The 17,248-nt window shown below is 41.2% G+C and overlaps 1 protein-coding gene across 8 annotated transcripts in view; it reads left to right on the forward strand.

The window, feature by feature from the left end:
* PCLO (piccolo presynaptic cytomatrix protein) overlaps positions 1 to 17,248 on the forward strand; it is a 384,880-nt gene that overhangs the window by 11,437 nt on the left and 356,195 nt on the right. For 7 of the 8 annotated variants that reach the window (XM_069801688.1, XM_069801689.1, XM_069801692.1 and 4 more), the window contains exons 1-2: positions 1,862 to 2,309; positions 7,560 to 8,808. In XM_069801688.1, coding sequence (XP_069657789.1) covers positions 2,062 to 2,309; positions 7,560 to 8,808 — 1,497 coding nt within the window. In that variant the 5' untranslated portion in view covers positions 1,862 to 2,061. Of the gene's footprint in view, positions 1 to 1,861; positions 2,310 to 7,559; positions 8,809 to 17,248 lie in introns of those variants that run through there. The other variant, XM_069801695.1, reaches the window with a different exon arrangement.

Here is a 17,248-nt window from a genome sequence, read left to right on the forward strand (position 1 = left end):
CAGCTGTGTCTGGAGAAAAATAGTATTGGTGCTAAAGAAGGAGACAAGCAAGAGCACCAAATGCTGTCACATCCCTGTAGCTAAAACAGCTGATATTTGTGAAGATCTAGCTGTTTAACAGACACATTAGAATATTCAAAATACAGCCACAGTTTAGTAAGATCTCTAGGAAGGATTTGGGAAAAATTTGGTCCCCGATCAATGAGGCAGGAAAACAAGTGACAAAGAACATAGAAAAGCGGAGGTACTTAGTGGCTCTTTGCCATGGCTTTTATGGGTAAGGTTTGTCCTCTAAGTCTCTCGGGTCCCTGAGCTGAGCGTCAGAGTATGTGGGAGTGAAGCATGACCTGTAGTAGAGTAAGACAGAAAGCACTTAAACCAGTTGGATATGCAGAAGCTCATGGGACTAGATGGGGTGGATCAAAGGGTGCTGAGAGACCTGGCTGATGCTACTGGAAAGTCACTCTATCATCTTCAAAAGGTTATTGGGAAATTCCCTAGTGACCAGAAAGGGCCAGCACTGCACCTGCCTTCAAGAAAGGGGATCCACAAGAGAACTACAAGGCAGTTAGACTAATGTGGCTAGTCCCCTCCCTGGGAAGGTTACAGAGCAAATCCTCCTGGAAGCCATGACCAAGTAGATGAAGGACAGGAAGGTTATTGGAAACAGACAGCATGTGTTTACCCCAGGCAAATCACATTCCACCAGGCTTTCAGCATGATCAACTATGATATCCTTATAGCCAAATTAGTGAGACCTGTACAGTGGGTGAAAACTAGACCGAACTGTCAGGCTCAGATGGGTTACGGTTAGTTGTTTCAAGTCCAACTGGCGGCCTGATACTAGTTGTACCTTTCTGACTAGCAATATTCTATGTCTCTGTGAATGATGTGGGCAAAGGCATGGAATGCACACTCAGTAAGCCTGTGAATGATGCCAGCTTAGAGAACGGTAGATACGCTGAAAGGCAGGGCTGCTCCTTGCAGGGCCCCTGACAGGCAGGAGGATGGGCTGGCAGGAACCTCGTGAAGCTGAACAAAGGCGAGTGCGGAGTCCTGTGTCTGGGAAGGAATAACTCCATGCGCCAGGACAGGCTGGCCCAACAGCAGCGGTGCAGAAAAAGTCGTGGTGGATGAGAAGGTGAGCATGTTTCAGCAGCATGCCGTTGTGATGAAGAATTCCAGCGGCAGACTGGGCTGTGCTACCTCAAGTGCAGCCGGCAGGTTAAAGAAGGCGATTCTTCTCAACATCTTCAGCAGTTGTGAGACCGTGTCCAGTTTGGGGCTCACCGATCCTGGAACGACGTTGACATACCGGAGCCGCTGGTCACGAGGGTGGCCAAACGCTGGGCCGGGGGCCCAGAAGGGCTGTGAAATCTCCAACCCTAGAGACAGACGTTCGGAGCTCGGCCGCTCGTGGCGCTGAGCAGCCTGACCTCGTCGGCTCTGCTCTGCGGGGCTCGCTCGCACGGGCGTCCTCCGGACGTGCCTGCCGGCCTCCCTTGCCCCCTGCGTGGGGCCAGCCGGGCTCCGTCAAGCTTCGGCCGCTTGCCGGAGCACACCCTCAGTCGCAGAGGGCAGGATACCGGGAGGCAGCACGGCCGGGGGTGGGCGCCGGACCCCGCCGCGGCCGGGACCCGCCCGCTCTCTCGAGAAGCGCCGGCGGGTGGTGGGGCGGTGCGGGCGGCAGCCGACCGGGCGGGTGTGTGGGGGTCTGTGTGCGCGGTGCCTTTAAAGGGCGGGGCGCGGGGCGGGGCGCGGGGCGGCGGTGTGCGCGGGGGAGCCGCCCGGAGCATGCGCCGCGCGGCGCGGCGGAGCGCGGCGCGGCGGGCGGTTGGCGGCGCCGCACTTCCCCGGCAGCCGCGGCGGCGGCGGCGGCCAGCGAGCCCGGCCCCGACGCTGCCGCCGCGCGGGGCCGTGGTGGCGGCCGCGGAGCCCTGAGCGCCCGCCGCTCCGCCCGCTGGGGAGCGGAGCCGCCCCGCCTTCCCTCCCCCCCGCCCCGCCCGGTCTGCGCCCGAGCGGAGAGGCGGCGAGCGGCGAGCCGCGGCGGCGGCGGCGGCCATGGGCAACGAGGCGAGCCTGGAAGGAGGCGAAGGGCTGGGCGCCTTCCCCGAAGGGGCGGCGGCGGCGGCAGGCGGGGATGGCGGCGGCTCCGCAGCCCCCTTGGAGCGCCTGGTCCCGGCCGGGGTGGAGGCGGACCTGAGCCAGCTGAGCGAGGAGGAGAGGAGGCAGATCGCCGCTGTCATGTCAAGGGCGCAGGGGCTGCCCAGAGGGAACCTCGCCGGCGCGGAGCCGCCTCCCATGCAAAGGCATGCACGGAAAATCTCCCTTCTCCCGCTCCTCCCTTCCTCCCCCCACCCCTTCTCCGTCTTTCTCGCGGTGGGGCGGGGGGCGAGTCGCAATACGAGCCGGGCCCGTCGCATCGGGAGCAGGCGTTGCGTTTTGCTGGCTGAGGGAGGGAAGGGGGCGGCTGCACGAGTGCGGGCACTGGGACGGGAGCCTGCACTCTCCAGCTTTTCCCACTCCGGTGGTTTCTAATAATAACGGCGGTCCTCGGTTCCAGTGGGCTGCGCCCGCTCCCCTTCCCTCCCCTCGCACCGCTCCGGAGCACGGGTAGTTTGTGTGTCTAGGGAGGGGAGAGATTTGCAGGCGACGTTTCGGTTTTCTCTGTGTGTGTGTGTGTGCGCTTTACGGGGCTGGAGTGCCCCACGGCTCAGATAATAGTAGCCAGGGAAGCTCTCCCCAGGGCTGGTGGGCTCTGTAAGCTTCTCCTTCTGCAGGAGGAGATTCTTGTTGGAGCTTTCAAAGCTTGTGGGCATGATGTATTTGCTAGGCATCGCTCTGCCAATTCTTAAGCTCTGCAACTATCGTTTGGCTTCATTAGATAGTCGTGGATTGAGGAGGTCTGCTTCAGTCTATTTTTCTCCCTTATTTTTGTTCTTTTTTTTTTTTTTCCTTTTTTTGTCGAAAGGGGACAGAGAGGCGAATAATAGATTAATAGATTAAACCGATTGCCACGGGAGTCAGTGTTCTGGATAGTGATGGCTTTACCTCGTAGTGCCTCTGCGAAGGCCAGGGTAGGCTCCTTCCCCTTTCTTCCCCTGCCCCGTAGTAAATTCGCTGCCCGACAGCGCAACAAGCCCGTTCCCCCGCCCCGGCCCAGGGCCCGGCGCTCTCCGCGCCGGTGCCGGTGCCGGTGCCGGTGGCGGCCGTCCCCGCTCGCCGCCCGCCGTTCGCCGCCCGTGCCCCTGTCCGCGGTGCTGAACCCGCCGCCGGCTCCCCCGGCCCCTCCTCCGGGGCCGGCGTCTCTGTTGCTCTCCGTCTCCGTGGCCGGGTGTGCTGTTTGTCTTGAGGGAGGATGCTGAAAGGAAGGAGCCTCCTCGGCTGACTGTTGAGCAGGGTTCTTGTGTGTTGACCTCACCCTAGATAAACGCATATTGAGTTTATATAATGTCAGGTTTATATAAGTGAATTCTAGGAGAAGAGAAGCAAGGAGGGTGGGACCAAATTCATCCTTGGGCAAACTACTGGAGTCATTGGGATTATACCTGAGATGACGGTCTCCATTTTTTAAAACTGGAAATCACATCTTCCTATTTTATGTCTGGCATAATTATTAAACGGGTATTAACACTGTATGTAAAATATAATTTTCCATTTGGTTCAGGGCTCAACTCAGCTTCTATAGACGCTAATGAAAAAAAAAAATCATATTGGTTAGTTCTGTGAAACTAAACTCAAAATTCACTCTTCTATAACAGTCTACGAGCAAAGACTTCAAAAATTTATTGTTTCATGCTGATGTTCCAGTAAAAAGTAAGGTAAATGTCCTTGGAAGATTTTAGAATAGGCTAAGCTCATTGCAATGTGAATATTTCTGCATTTATAAATGGCTGCTTTCCTACAAACATATTTATGACATCAGAAACTACTTTGATCTTGTTAGCGTACCATACTTTCACTCTCCATTTAAAGTAAAGTCTCTCTATATTTGTGAATTACAGCCTTTTAACTTTGACTAAAAGTTGACATTTTAACATTCAGTTCAATAACCTATCAACTAGCTTCTCTTGTGGGAATGTAGCAGTTCCCATCATAGCATGTTTGTGCCTGTCACACTGTAATGAGGTTACTACTTGTCTCTGCTCCTGTTTTGGGGTTTTACTTGCTCATCTTGCACACCTTTCTTTGCTGTTGGAATCTACCAACAATGGGAATAATTATTAAGAATCTGATCCAAACCCTTGGAGTAAGACTCTGTGAGGACTAAGGATCAGCCTTTTCCACACTTCAACTGAAGTAAAGAACTAGCCTGCTGAGGCTCAGATTCCTTATCCTCAAGCTTTTTTTTTAGTTGGTGTGGCCAAAGAAATCAGATGTGGAAAATACCTCTTAACTGATGCTCTACAACTGTAGTTCCCAACAGCTTTTTTTCTAGTGCGGTTATGCCAATCCAAATGTTAAGTGACTGAAATAGTGATCAAAACATGAATTCTGGCTTCCAGTTTATATAGCCTAGCATTATGACAGTGTCCCTATTGCATTGTCTGTTAGATTTTTTTTCATGTTGCTAACTGGATTTTTCCCCTGTGATTTCCATTATAACATTAGCTGTTATCTAGTCTTACCTGAGAGACTAATAATTATTTCCTATTCTAAATGCTTTCATTCCCCTTCTAAAGCAACCCAAGTCTTGAAGTGTACAAATTCCTCATGATTGATGATATCCTGAAGTAACAATTTTTGCAACTACAGACTTCTTAATAGTAAGTGATGTATGTAGCAGGAAACATAGCTGCACGTTTACCACCATAAAATACATGCTGTAGCTTTTAGGACTTCTGTAGGCTTTGAGCTTTTAAGTCTTCAAAAATGCAATAGCTAAATAAATGCAATAAGTATTTATTATGCGTTTTAATATAAGCATTTAGATCTAGAGCACCTAAAGCGAACTGCCTAAATCAGATGTACCTTTTTGTTTTTTTTTCTTTGAACATTTTATTCTCTAGGTTTCAGAGTTTGGGATGCTTAGCACCTATGGAAATCATTCTATCCTATTTCAATTACCTGTCTTCAGAAAAATCATGGTTAGGGGATTTAGCTGAAACATACACAGTCACTTTGTAAGCAAGTACCAGTTGTTCTAGCCTCATTGAATGACTTCTTAACTGTGTCAGTGTCCACTTGCTGAAGAATTGTTCCACATCATCTGAAAGGATTAGATGACCAAACTGAATATATGAGCCATCTAATGCAGCTGGTTAGTGGTTTGTTTTTTTTTGTTTTGTTTTGGATTTTTTGGGGGGTAGGCGGGGTTCAGTTCATTAAGTTGTTCTCAGTAGACATTAACAGAAAAAAATTTGCTTCGTTTTGAGAGGAAATGCTAAGAAGTCTTACTGAGTGTCACACTTACAAAGTATGTTTATGGTGTATTTTCCAGAATAAATATGTATTTTTGTTAATGCCATCACTCTATTGACTTAAAAAAAAGTTAGCCACTAGGGCTGTGCATAAGTTTATATGTATCTTGTCTGTAGATATGAGAAGATCTAACTATCTTGGTGTTGTGTAGTTATTGCACTTCTCTTTAAAACTATTTATACTGATGAATGGGAAAAAGACATGCCTTTTTAAATAGGTTTTTATAGTTATGACATTCAAGAAGGAGACCAATAGTCTTTTTGTTAAATCTCCTCTTGACTCCAAAGTAAGCTTTGATTTGGCTGTAATATTCAGGTAAATGAATAACGATGAGCTCTGTGAATCAAGACCAAAGTGAGGAGAAACAGCAGCAAAAGAAAAAAATTAAGTGAGGGTGGACTAAATGATTTTGCTTGTTGAGTCTGGATTGAAGACTTTAAAACAGTAGTGGGTTTTTCATGATTTAGGAGGCTTAAAAGTAAGAAAATTCTTGTAAAATAAAGCCAAGATTATTTTTTTGAGGCTTTCTGATTCTCCAGATTAAATAGAATTGTTCAATGTCAGTCTGTAGTTGTAAACTTCCCAGTATTATGGCCAATAATTTTACAAGAATGGGGAAGGGTAAATGGAGTTATGGAAGGCTGGAAATAGTTTGTCCTTAACAAGCATTTCATGTGGAAATTTTTAAATTACAACCCCCCCCGCAGATACAAGATTGTGAGAAAATCCCACATTGTGAGAATTATGAGCACAGATATTGCTATCAGTTAGCTTTGTCCTTTTATATTGCTGTTGCTAGGCATATAATGAAAACTCTAAATATTAATCAGAAATAATAATAAACCTGTGGTAACATTAACAGTGTAAAATATATTTTTCAATGTGTCTACTATATATAATTCTGCAGAATTCTGATAAAACTCTTAAACAGAATTGTGCAGGTTTTTATTTATTTATTTTTTAGTTAAAGAATACAGTTAAACGTAATAAGTGATTCTTTATTTTGCTTATGAATACCCAAGAAGAAATGTCATGTCGGGAAAAACAAGATCACAGTTAACTGGATCTGCCAAAGTGAAACCTGAAAATTTTGTATTTGCAACACTGTTGTGGCACTGAAGAGAACACTGTATCTTCCAGCAAAAGCGCAGTGATAGCACTGAATAGAATATTTTACTACATCCTTTAGCAATAGCATTGAATACAATATTATTTCCTCCAGCTGCAGCCAAGTATAGCAACAAGTAGAATACTATGCCACATCTGAAGACATGATCTTGATTTTTGTTCCTACATGCTTAGTTTTTATTTTCTCCTATATCAAAACACAGAAAAATATTATTGTTAGAGAACTGGGAAAAATCCTTACGTAATGAGAGGTTTTATTTTTATTTCTGGGCAATGTGAATTGTTGGGGTGATGCTGAGAGGAAGCCCTACAGTAGTTCTATTTAAAAAAAAGAAAGCTTCAGGACTAATTCTGTGAACTGGTGTCTGTTTTATCTAATTGAAAATTCTTCTGATTTGTGAGTGGATGGGTGGCAAAATAAATACTTTAAAAAGAAGCATATACTCCTTAATGTGCTTGGATTTTAGGAGTTTAAATCTTTGCTGCATAGTGAATTGTAGAAATATCCAAACTTTGTACAGGTAGCCAAAAGACAAGTTCCTAAACATTTTGTGTTGTGTAATGTTTTTCTTGTACGGCTATGCTTTGATCTGCTAATTTTCTGACATCTCTTGTTTCTTTTAGTCTTCTCTGTCTCCTTATGTTTGTATCCCAAGGGATAGAGTGGAGAGTTAGTTATTTGGATTTAGGTAAAATAGGAAGTGGTACCTTTCAGTTGTTCAGATTTCTGAAAATTATCTGGTTAAATATTGTTGTCTTATTAGATTATTTTCTGAATAACAAATCCATCTATGAGTGAATACTTGTATAAGCCTTTATAGAACAATAATTTTTATTTAAATACTTTTTTGTGCACCTTATGTTATAAGCCTTGGTCTTGCAAACACTTAAGCACCCGAGAAACTTCACAGTGTTACCAGAGCACTTCCAGGGCCACAGATACATCTTGTTTTATCTCATTTTTCTAGTACTCTGCATTATTTTAATTTTATTACATTTTCTGTCTGCAGACATCCTGAGCTTGATACAAGCCACCATCTCAGGCAACCAGGTAAGCCTCCAGATCCAGGACCACCAAGTTTAAGTAAAAGCAGAACGGTAGATGTGCTGAAGACAGAACAACGGGCACCTGGACGGAGCCCTTCTTCTATTAGTCTAAGGGAATCAAAGTCCAGGACTGATTTTAAAGAAGATCAGAAGCCAAGTATGATGCCCAGTTTTCTCTCAGAAGCCAATCCATTGAGTGCAGTCACTTCAGTTGTGAACAAATTCAGTCCTTTTGATTTGATATCAGATTCAGATGCAGCCAATGAAGAAGCCGGTAGGAAACAAAAAGTTACCCCAAAAGAGCAAGGGAAACCTGAGGAGCAGAGGGGCCTTGCAAAACATCCAGCTCAGCAGTCTCCAAAGCCAGCTGTTCAACAACAAGGACCCATCAGACCTACCCCCCAGCAAACTGAGTCTTCCAAACCAGTGCCTCAGCAGCAGCCTGGGGAACCAAAGCAAGTTCAGAAACCAGGCCCTGGTCACCCAGCAGACTCTAAGCTAGAACAAGCGAAACAACCGTCCCAGCCACGAGGACCGCAAAAATCTCAGCCCCAACAGTCGGAACCAACAAAGCCTGTTCAACAGCAAACTTCTGCAAAACCTTCGTCGGGCCCAACAAAACCATCGCCACAGCAAACAGACAATGCTAGAACGTCATCCCAAGCACCACCTCCCACAAAAACGGCATCGCAGCAGCCAGGACCTGTAAAACAACCATCTCAACAGCCGGCACGGCAAGGAGGTCCTGTAAAGCCATCTTCCCAGCAAGCAGGGCCTCCAAAACAGCCTTCTCAGCAACCTGGACCTGAAAAGCCATCTGCTCAGCAAACAGGATCTGCAAAACCTCCATCACAGCCCGGATCTGGGAAGCCACTTCCGCAGCAAACAGGGCTTGTAAAACAAGTGCCACCACAGGCAGGGCCTACAAAACCATCTTCTCAGACTGCAGGGGCCACAAAGCCCCCGCCACAACAACCAGGACTTACAAAACCACCAGGCCAGCAACCGGGGCCTGAAAAACCCTCGCAGCAAAAGCAAGCCAGTGCAACCCAACCCACTGAGTCCGCCCCAAAGAAAACCTTCTGTCCTCTTTGCACAACCACTGAACTGCTGCTGCATGCTCCAGGAAAGGCCAATTACAACACGTGCACACAGTGTCATACTGTAGTCTGCAGCCTGTGTGGATTCAATCCTAATCCTCATATAACAGAGGTGAGTAGTTTTTAAACTGATGTTCGCTACTAGAGCAGAAAATTAAGTTTACCTCTGTTATGCTGAAACATTGGATGTGTTACAATGTGTCATCATGATCACTTGAGGCCTTAAGAAGTTCAGTGAAAAAAATCATGCTATTTGGGAAAACTGTTTACAAGTAAAAGGGGGTGAAGTTGAGGAAAAAAGAAGGTAATGGTTCTCTGTTTGTACAATGTTTGGAAGTGTGTTCTCATCTCCTCATAGAAAAAGAGGAGGAACCCCACCGTGACTTTTTTGCCATTTTGCTTGACTTCAAGCACTCACTGGCTACCTTTATAATCTGACCACAATAGTCATGTGCTATTATGTTTATAAATAAATAAAATTTGTTGCTATGAGAACTAACTAAGCAAAAAAACCATAAAAATGACTCTTCATATCTCCAGTGGGTGTTTTGGAAAAGGATATGGGGTGGATTTGCTTTGTAACTGTTTGAGTGTTCATTAGCTGAAAGCCTGAGTTGTGAGTTTTAACTTAGTAATACTCAGGTTATTTCATTCTTGTGGGATGCTAAGAATGAGATCTCTATGGACTATTTCTAACCTTGATCACCATTCTTGCTGTAATTATATAACATAGAAATGGCATAGAAAGTAATATTAGGACTTCAGATGAACTTACTATAACCTGATGTTTGTGGTAGCTTGATTTACGTGCTTATACATATCCTTTACTTGCTCTGTGTGGGAATAAGGCTTCATATGAATGTCTGATCTCTCCTTATTGCTTGAGCAGCTTCTCATACATCCTGATATGCTAATTTTAAATTTGCAATGTAGTTTGGGTTTGTTTTCAGTACCAACACTTTTATCAATTTATACAAATTCAAGCATAGCAGACCTGGCACCAAAGACTAACTAGTGATAAATAGCCAGAAGGAGTATTTGGGAAGCTTATTTTTGTCTTGTTTTGGTATTAGTTTAGCTGATCAGAGATACTGATAGGAAGAAGTACAGACTGCTACTGTATTTTGAACCCAACAAACAATATCACTATGTTTAAAATTGCATCAAAGAATCGCTGAGGCTGAAAGGGCCCTCTGGAGGTCATGTAGTCCAACCCTCTGCTCAAAGCAGGGTCACGTAAAGCAGGTTGCTTATGGCTGGTTTTGAATATCTCCAAGGATGGAGACTTCGGAGCCTCTCTGGGCAACCTGTTTGCTCAGTATCACAATAATTTAAGAACATCGCTAGCAGTTAGGTTGCTTTCTAGTGTGCATGTTTGTTAGTGGGTACCTGGTAACAAATAGCAGGCTCTTTGCATCCAGCAAGTATATTATTTATTGATTTGTTTTTAAAATTGTAAATTTAAACCTGAAAGACTAATCACAGTAACCATTGCTAGCACATTGCTTTGTTTAGGAGTATGCTCTCTTGTTTGAGTTTAGGGAAACTCAGGATTGAGATAGTTGGCAGTAATGCTTGGACTGGAAAAGAAGTGACTTGAACAGCCATGTGCACAAATTTCAGAGCATCTGCAACTAACCAGGTGCTCAAAGGTTATATAGGATCAAAGCCTATATGAGGAAAGGTCATCAAGCATGTTGTCTGGACAGTTTGGGGTAAAAAAAGATATATTTATATATAACGGACAAGAGATGTGATACATTGATGTTAAAGTCAAAGAGGAACTTTTGTAAGAAAATGTTACCTTCAAGTTCTGACAGAATGTTTTTAGACCAAAATTTCTTACATTTATTTGTGGGTGCTACGTTGTTTATTTCTGTAGTGTATTCCTGGAGTTCCAAGTTTTTCTTCCTTTAAAAACTTCAGATTTCACCTGGAATTGGTCAACAACTTTGGTATGTTCAAATTAAATGGATTTTGAGAGAAAGAGAGTTTATATAAGAAGATCTCAAAGTATTTGGAAATTCTGTGAATAACTACTAGTTTTTGAAGCGGGTACTCTGTAAGTGTGAAATTCAGGACTTTAAGACAATAAATACAGCTGTATTTAAGACTAACTGATTGCATACATATGTAAAAGCAGATTTGAATTTCATATTACACATTGAAATAAACACAGGATATGCATTTATTTCATGATGAAATCATTTCAGTAATGAAGGTATTGGACATCTAATTTATTCAGCTATTAGTTCCAATCTTCTGACACCCACTCAGACTCTTCTCATTTGCTCAGCTTTGCACCACCAGCTGTCTTGGTGAAACTTCATTGTGGGTGTCCTGCTCCAATCTGCAGTGAAGTGCAACGAAAATCACATCTGACTTTATTACTGAACAGTTGGAGCAAAGTAATAGAACCTGCTCTGGCACATATAAAAATTTGACTTACTTCAGCTGCAGAGGTTCCCACTTCAGTTATTCTCAAACTTTACTTCTAGTTTCCCTTTAGATTATTAACAAAATTTTCTGATTCTTCCTTTATGATAGTTTACACATTTCTTCCTGTCTAGCATGAAAACCATGGTTTGTGTCTTAGCTGTCAGTCTTCTTGATTATAGTGCAAGTTTTTTCTTTTGGCTTCTCTTATTTTAAGTTCTCCTGAAGTGTTATTGTCCAAAAGTCTTTGTCTCTTACCCATGCACTTACAGGCTATATCTTCACCTCTTACTGTTATACTTCGACTTCTCCTGCTGTTCTTTTTGCCAAGTTTCATGATTCTGTAATCCTGTGTTGTGCCTTTCCCATGCCCTTTATAGTCATTGTGCTTATTGCTTATGTTAAAACACATTACTGATCAGAAAGCAATAATTTCAAATTGGATGTGGGAAGAGTGAAAAGCATTTATTTAGAAAAGAATTTATGTTAGTTTTGTTCTCTAACATTTTCCCCTGTACAGCTCCTTGAACTATCTTCTTAAGGTATTCTTACAAGTTTCTTACAGGATAGTTCAGTCTTCATAACTAACAGAGTGAATTACTTTTCCAATATAGATCTTTCTAAATTTCTATATTTCTAGCTGATTCTGGAAAGAATATAGCAGGCTTTACAAACTGGCTCAGGAAGTAGATTGCGTGCATTGTAAAACCACTATAAAAAGTGCTGATTTTTTGAATTTTTATTCATTCTTTTCATTTAAACCTCTATTTAAAATGCAGTAGTACATGTGCCCTGTCTGTTTTAACTCACTAGAGAGAACTGTGTAACTAAGAGCAGAAAGTGATACCTGTATTGCCATAAGGTCAGACCCCTTGAACTATTTCTCTGAACCATCTGACATTGCGGTCCCCTTGGGGAAAAGGGATACTTGGTATCTTGGTTTTGTACAGCAGTCTAGAGAGATAACACACCATATATAACGTGTTCAGTAACATATGTCTCTCTAATCTGTCTAGGTATTCACACTCCACTCATCACCATGGCACATGACTGCCTAGCAACAGTTGCATAAAGTAATGGGAAAAATTATATAAACAGGTTTGATGACTGTTACTCTATTCCATTTTCCTTTCACATACATCAGAACCTTGTAGCAGGTGTGTATGTATTTATTACGTGGTAATTTATTTTTCTCCTTTTTTTTTTTTTTTTAGAAAAAAATATTTTGTCAGAACCACTCCTGTGAGCCATTAGCAACAGAAACCAGCACTTCCCCCAAAAAAGATTCAGCCGTCTAGAACATGTGAATGGGAGTAGGCTTTCTGAAAATGAACAAAGACATCTGAGGGACTATGCATTTTGTTAAACACTTACGTATAGTTTTTGATAAAGCTAGGCAAAAAGCATGAACTACTGTAGTTCAGTCAAAATCGTCAGTGCGTATGCTTGATAGCTGGAGTAAATTTTCATCCCCTGTGAACTAGTTATTGGAAGTTACATACAACACGGAGTGAGCAAGGGTTTAAGGTATAATATATCATAACATTTGTTATGATGGGCATCTGTAAAGTTGATGATCAAGTGGAGTGTTAAAGCTGTTAATATTGGAAAATTGGCTGTGTGTGACCTCTGCTGCGTGAGCCCATCCTTGATGAGTATGTGTGCAGATGTGAATGCCTTTTAGGTAGTTTTTGGGAGGGATAATTTTTCATGGATTTCATCTACATCAGTCTGTATTTCATCCACTCTTTCAGTATGCTTTTAAGAGACCACTTAAAATTAGTCTTGGAGCCAGGTATAATTTTTTACTTGGATACTTGCTGAAAATTGCACATTCAGATAATATGAAGCTGTGTATATTGATGCAGGATTTGTTTACTTGCCAAAAGCTCTTCTGGATGGAGGTAAAATGAGTTCTAAAAATTATTTTATTGGTTCTGACTGTTTTTGAAACAACATGTCTGTATCAAAATTGACTTAATCCTAGTGGAAGAAAAGAGGAGGGGGGAAAAAAAAAAGGGTCATGTCTCCCAAAGTGGAGTGTAGGATTTCAGATCAAGTAGAACATTTTACTGTATTTACACCTTTCTTTTTCAATTCAACAGGAGAAAGAATTTTTTTTTTAATCCAAATTGAAAATATTTTCCTTTTTTTGTTTTTTTTTTTTAATTTGGGGTGGGGGGGATGGTGTCTTTTTTCTTTTTTTCTTCTTTTGTAAGAGCTGGGAATTTTCCATAGCAGTTGCTGTAGATACTACAACCTTGGTTTTTTTGCTCTTTCATTCTGCTTCCATTTTTATGTACAATTATATCACAACCTTTGGTGATTTGAGAGTGTCATGATTTGGTTCAAATCTTCATAATAATTTTTAGTATTTGTATTTGTTTTTATTGATGTCCTGCATCTCCAAGTATCCTAAACAGTAACAGATACTTGGGCATGAAGTATTTTCAGTAACTAAAGAGAATTTAAACAGTCAGAAATGCATTAATTTTCTTCAGTTATTATCATTATTATTAGCTTGTTTAGGGAGAAGAATATATAATAATTTAAAATACTATTCGTATAAGGAAGATGACTATAATTCTTGTGGTGAATCCAGATAAGTTTTGCTTATACTTACAGTAAAATTAATAGAAATGACTCTATTAAGTCTTCGTTGATTACATGACAGTAAAGGAAGCTATTGATTGAATTGAAATATTCCCTGTGGTTTACAGTCTAGACCCTGCTGTGGTGTTGTAACAGCGCATAAGAACCAGAATGCAACGTGGACTGGAAATGACATATAAACAAAAATAAAACTGCCATTACTGTGGATAGTGACATGCCACAAAGTCTAAGCTTTTTAATACTAGGAAAAATAGCTTTGAAACTGTATGCCCTATGTAAGCTTAGACTTGGCGGGATATTCAGAGTTAGTTAAGTAGTACAAAACAAAGTAGAAAAAAATTAAGGACTTGAATCTGACCATCAGCTTTTATAATCATAAGTAGTAAAAAAATGGGTTAAAAAAAACCCTAACAAAACTCAAAGCTTTTTTTAACTTTCTGAAAATTTTAATTTAGATGTCAACTCTTAACTATGCCGAAGTAAAGCTAGAGGTGTTCTGTAAAAGAGGATGGAGTTTAGTCTGGGTTCAAACTGATCAGAGAGCGGATTCAAACAAGCCTTGTTTAGTTGTATTTTAAAAATGATCCAAGTTTGAAATATTTCTGTGTGAAATATTTGTTTTCGTCCAAAGAGAACTTGGGGTGTTCCAGTATTAGTAATACTGCAATTTATATGGAAATTGAGAATATTCACCATTTTTGTGATGAAATGAAGTTAGTATAGTTCCTTTAGTTTGCCCCTAGCTAGAAGTGCCACATAGACATTTGGGAAAATTGTAAAGATCCTCAGATAGAAGGGCTATAGAACTACAGAATATTGTTTCTCTCTGTGGAATATTCTTAAACACACTCCCACACCATTTTTCTCTCAGAGGATGGCTATGTGCCTACATTTCTGCTTACATTTAGGATTAGATGTATTATTAGTATTGATGCCCTATGGATTTTTCTTCACTTTTTTATTTTTTTTCTCCCTTTTATGAAAGGGGCACAACATAGAAAGAAGCAAACACCTATGCATGGCAAATAGTTTCCCAATATTTTAATTGGGCAATATTCTACATTATGTTGGAGTGTTTTCTCATTAGCCCAGAAAACTGTCCTGTCCAGTTTTTAACACAAGTAAATAATAAATTAATCTGCATAGCTAAAGATGTCAACTGCAGTGAGCCATCTGCGCCAGTATTGCTGTTGCTCAGCAACTGTAATTTACTACTATGTTAGGCCACGTGATGTAGAGATGCTGTTTGCTGGGTAATCACTGGGCAGGAAGCATGGCCCAGCCCTGCTCTGACCAGACAGCATAATCTGTTTTCAAATCCCAGCGACAGTCACTCGGATGCGCTCTGTGCAGCACAGATGAACTCTGTTAACCTTTTCTTTGCTGCTGCCTTGATTTGCAGTTACATTTTTTTGTTAATCATTCACGTGTTTCTAGTATATTAAATCTCAATGCAGTTAATGAAAGCAATCAGCATTTGTTGAAGTGATGCATGATGCAGTGCACTGAGCTGTGTTTAAAAGTCTTTTTCCTTGTCCTGTGCATGAGGCAGCTTAAACACATGCTTGGCTGTAAAAACTAACTTATAGATATTCTGTAATACTGCTGTTCAAAAAAAAAAAAAAAAAGTCAAAAGATTATGGTCACTGTTTTGCTTTATGATTCTAATTATAGAAGCTGTAAAATAATAGTTCCCCAACCACACATAATTCATATGCAAACTATAGCTTTTTACATTAGTAATTTAAGCGGAGTAGTGGAGTATGTTTTAAGATTGTGATAACTGCATAACACAGTTCATCTGGTCATGTTTTTTAGTAGTTTTAAAATAGCTAAGTAACATTTAAAAATAGTTTTTTAAAGCAGCTATTTAAAAAGTTTGCTCAAATACTGGTTTAGCATAAAGCTACAGTGCTTGTAACCATTGCTGTGGTTTGTGGAAAAAATACCTGGGGACCATGCTGCTTACTAGAACCTAGCATCATTTTTGTGAGTATCTTGAGCCAGTGTTCCCTGATAAACTCCCTAGTTGCCTTTTACATCTCATATCTGAAAGGAAGGTAAATATTTATTTTATAGCCATGATCTATTTGCCTCAAATGAGGATCAGTTGCATACTGTGTACAATAGTTAAACATTTGTTTCGGTGTAATTACTTCAAATAGCTGAGATTTTATTCATGGAAGGGTGGTGTATAAGGAAAACTTTGCCTCTAGTATTTCCCAGGCTTGTTTAGAAGACCTTTTCAGCTGTATGTCGACATACTAATTCAGTTTGTTCAGTGATAGTTGTTCTTTTTTGTTCATAACAGGATTTTCTGATCTAGTTTCTTGTCCCTTACAGTATTCTACCACCCTACATGAAGCTGCATAAAATCATGGGCTCAAGTGCTTTATTTTTCTTGTTTTTCTCATTATCTTGGCAGAAATGTCTGCTAAGAGTGAAATCTGGATTCCTCACTCCTCTCTGAAATTGTCAGGAACCAAATAAGCTGATGTATTTTCAGACTAGAAACTGATTTTGTCAATAAAGCTTTGGGGCAGTGCTGAGCAATGTCAGGGAAGTGTATTTACATATCTGTGGCAATGTAAAGGCTCTATAAATCTTTACATTTGTGTGGTGTGATGTAAAGGGATGTTAATATTTTATGCATACCTTAAAGTTCCTTTTTATAGCACCAAATGACTAGTCTAAATGAGAATGAGACCCATTGCCTGAGTATGCGGCTCTGTTCTGCAAAAGGTCTGTTAAAATGGCTTCTGAGAGCTACATTCATATTGTGTGCCAGTAATTTTTATATGAAATATGTTCAATCTGCAAGACAAAATTTCTTTCTCATGTACATCTGGAATCTTAGAATCAAGCTGGATTCTCTTCTTCCCCTACATCATCTGCAGGAATAGAAACTGAGCATGCCAGTCAATGCACTCCCTCTCTGACAGTTTTCCTATTGCTTTTGATGGGTTTGTGTAGTTGGAACAAATCTGAACACTTTTGCAGAAAGGAGTAGGCTCCGGACTGCCTTCAGTTGTGTTGGCTTTGTTTGGGATAAGGAGAACTGAAGTGTAGCTCATATTTGTTATTGGAGCCAACTGTTAGATTTTGAATGCATAAAGAAAGGCGAGCTATGGAACATGGTGCTATAATTTTCTTCAATGTAATTCTCCATGGATGTTGTTACTTAAACACTGTGAATGAATTCATTTGGTGCTTCCAACTAGTAGAGTCTTTACGAAGCTTTTTTAAGATGTTATGATTGATGAATACATAAAATATATTTTAATTACTTGTTTGTTGGTATGAGGGCATATAGTTTCTACATCAGTGAGTTAGAAAGCAAGGTAGCACTTTCTGTGTTCAGTACTTGAAATCTGAAAAAAATACTGCATGAAATCTGCCAAATTTACAGTACTCGTCATAGCACTTAATGGCATGGGTCTCAGGATGAAGAAAAATCACTTATGGACTTCTTCTAGAAAGACAACCCAGGCTCAACCCCTATC

Source organism: Haliaeetus albicilla, chromosome 14 (assembly GCF_947461875.1).
Source record: "Haliaeetus albicilla chromosome 14, bHalAlb1.1, whole genome shotgun sequence".
Classification (NCBI taxonomy): Eukaryota; Metazoa; Chordata; class Aves; order Accipitriformes; family Accipitridae; genus Haliaeetus; species Haliaeetus albicilla.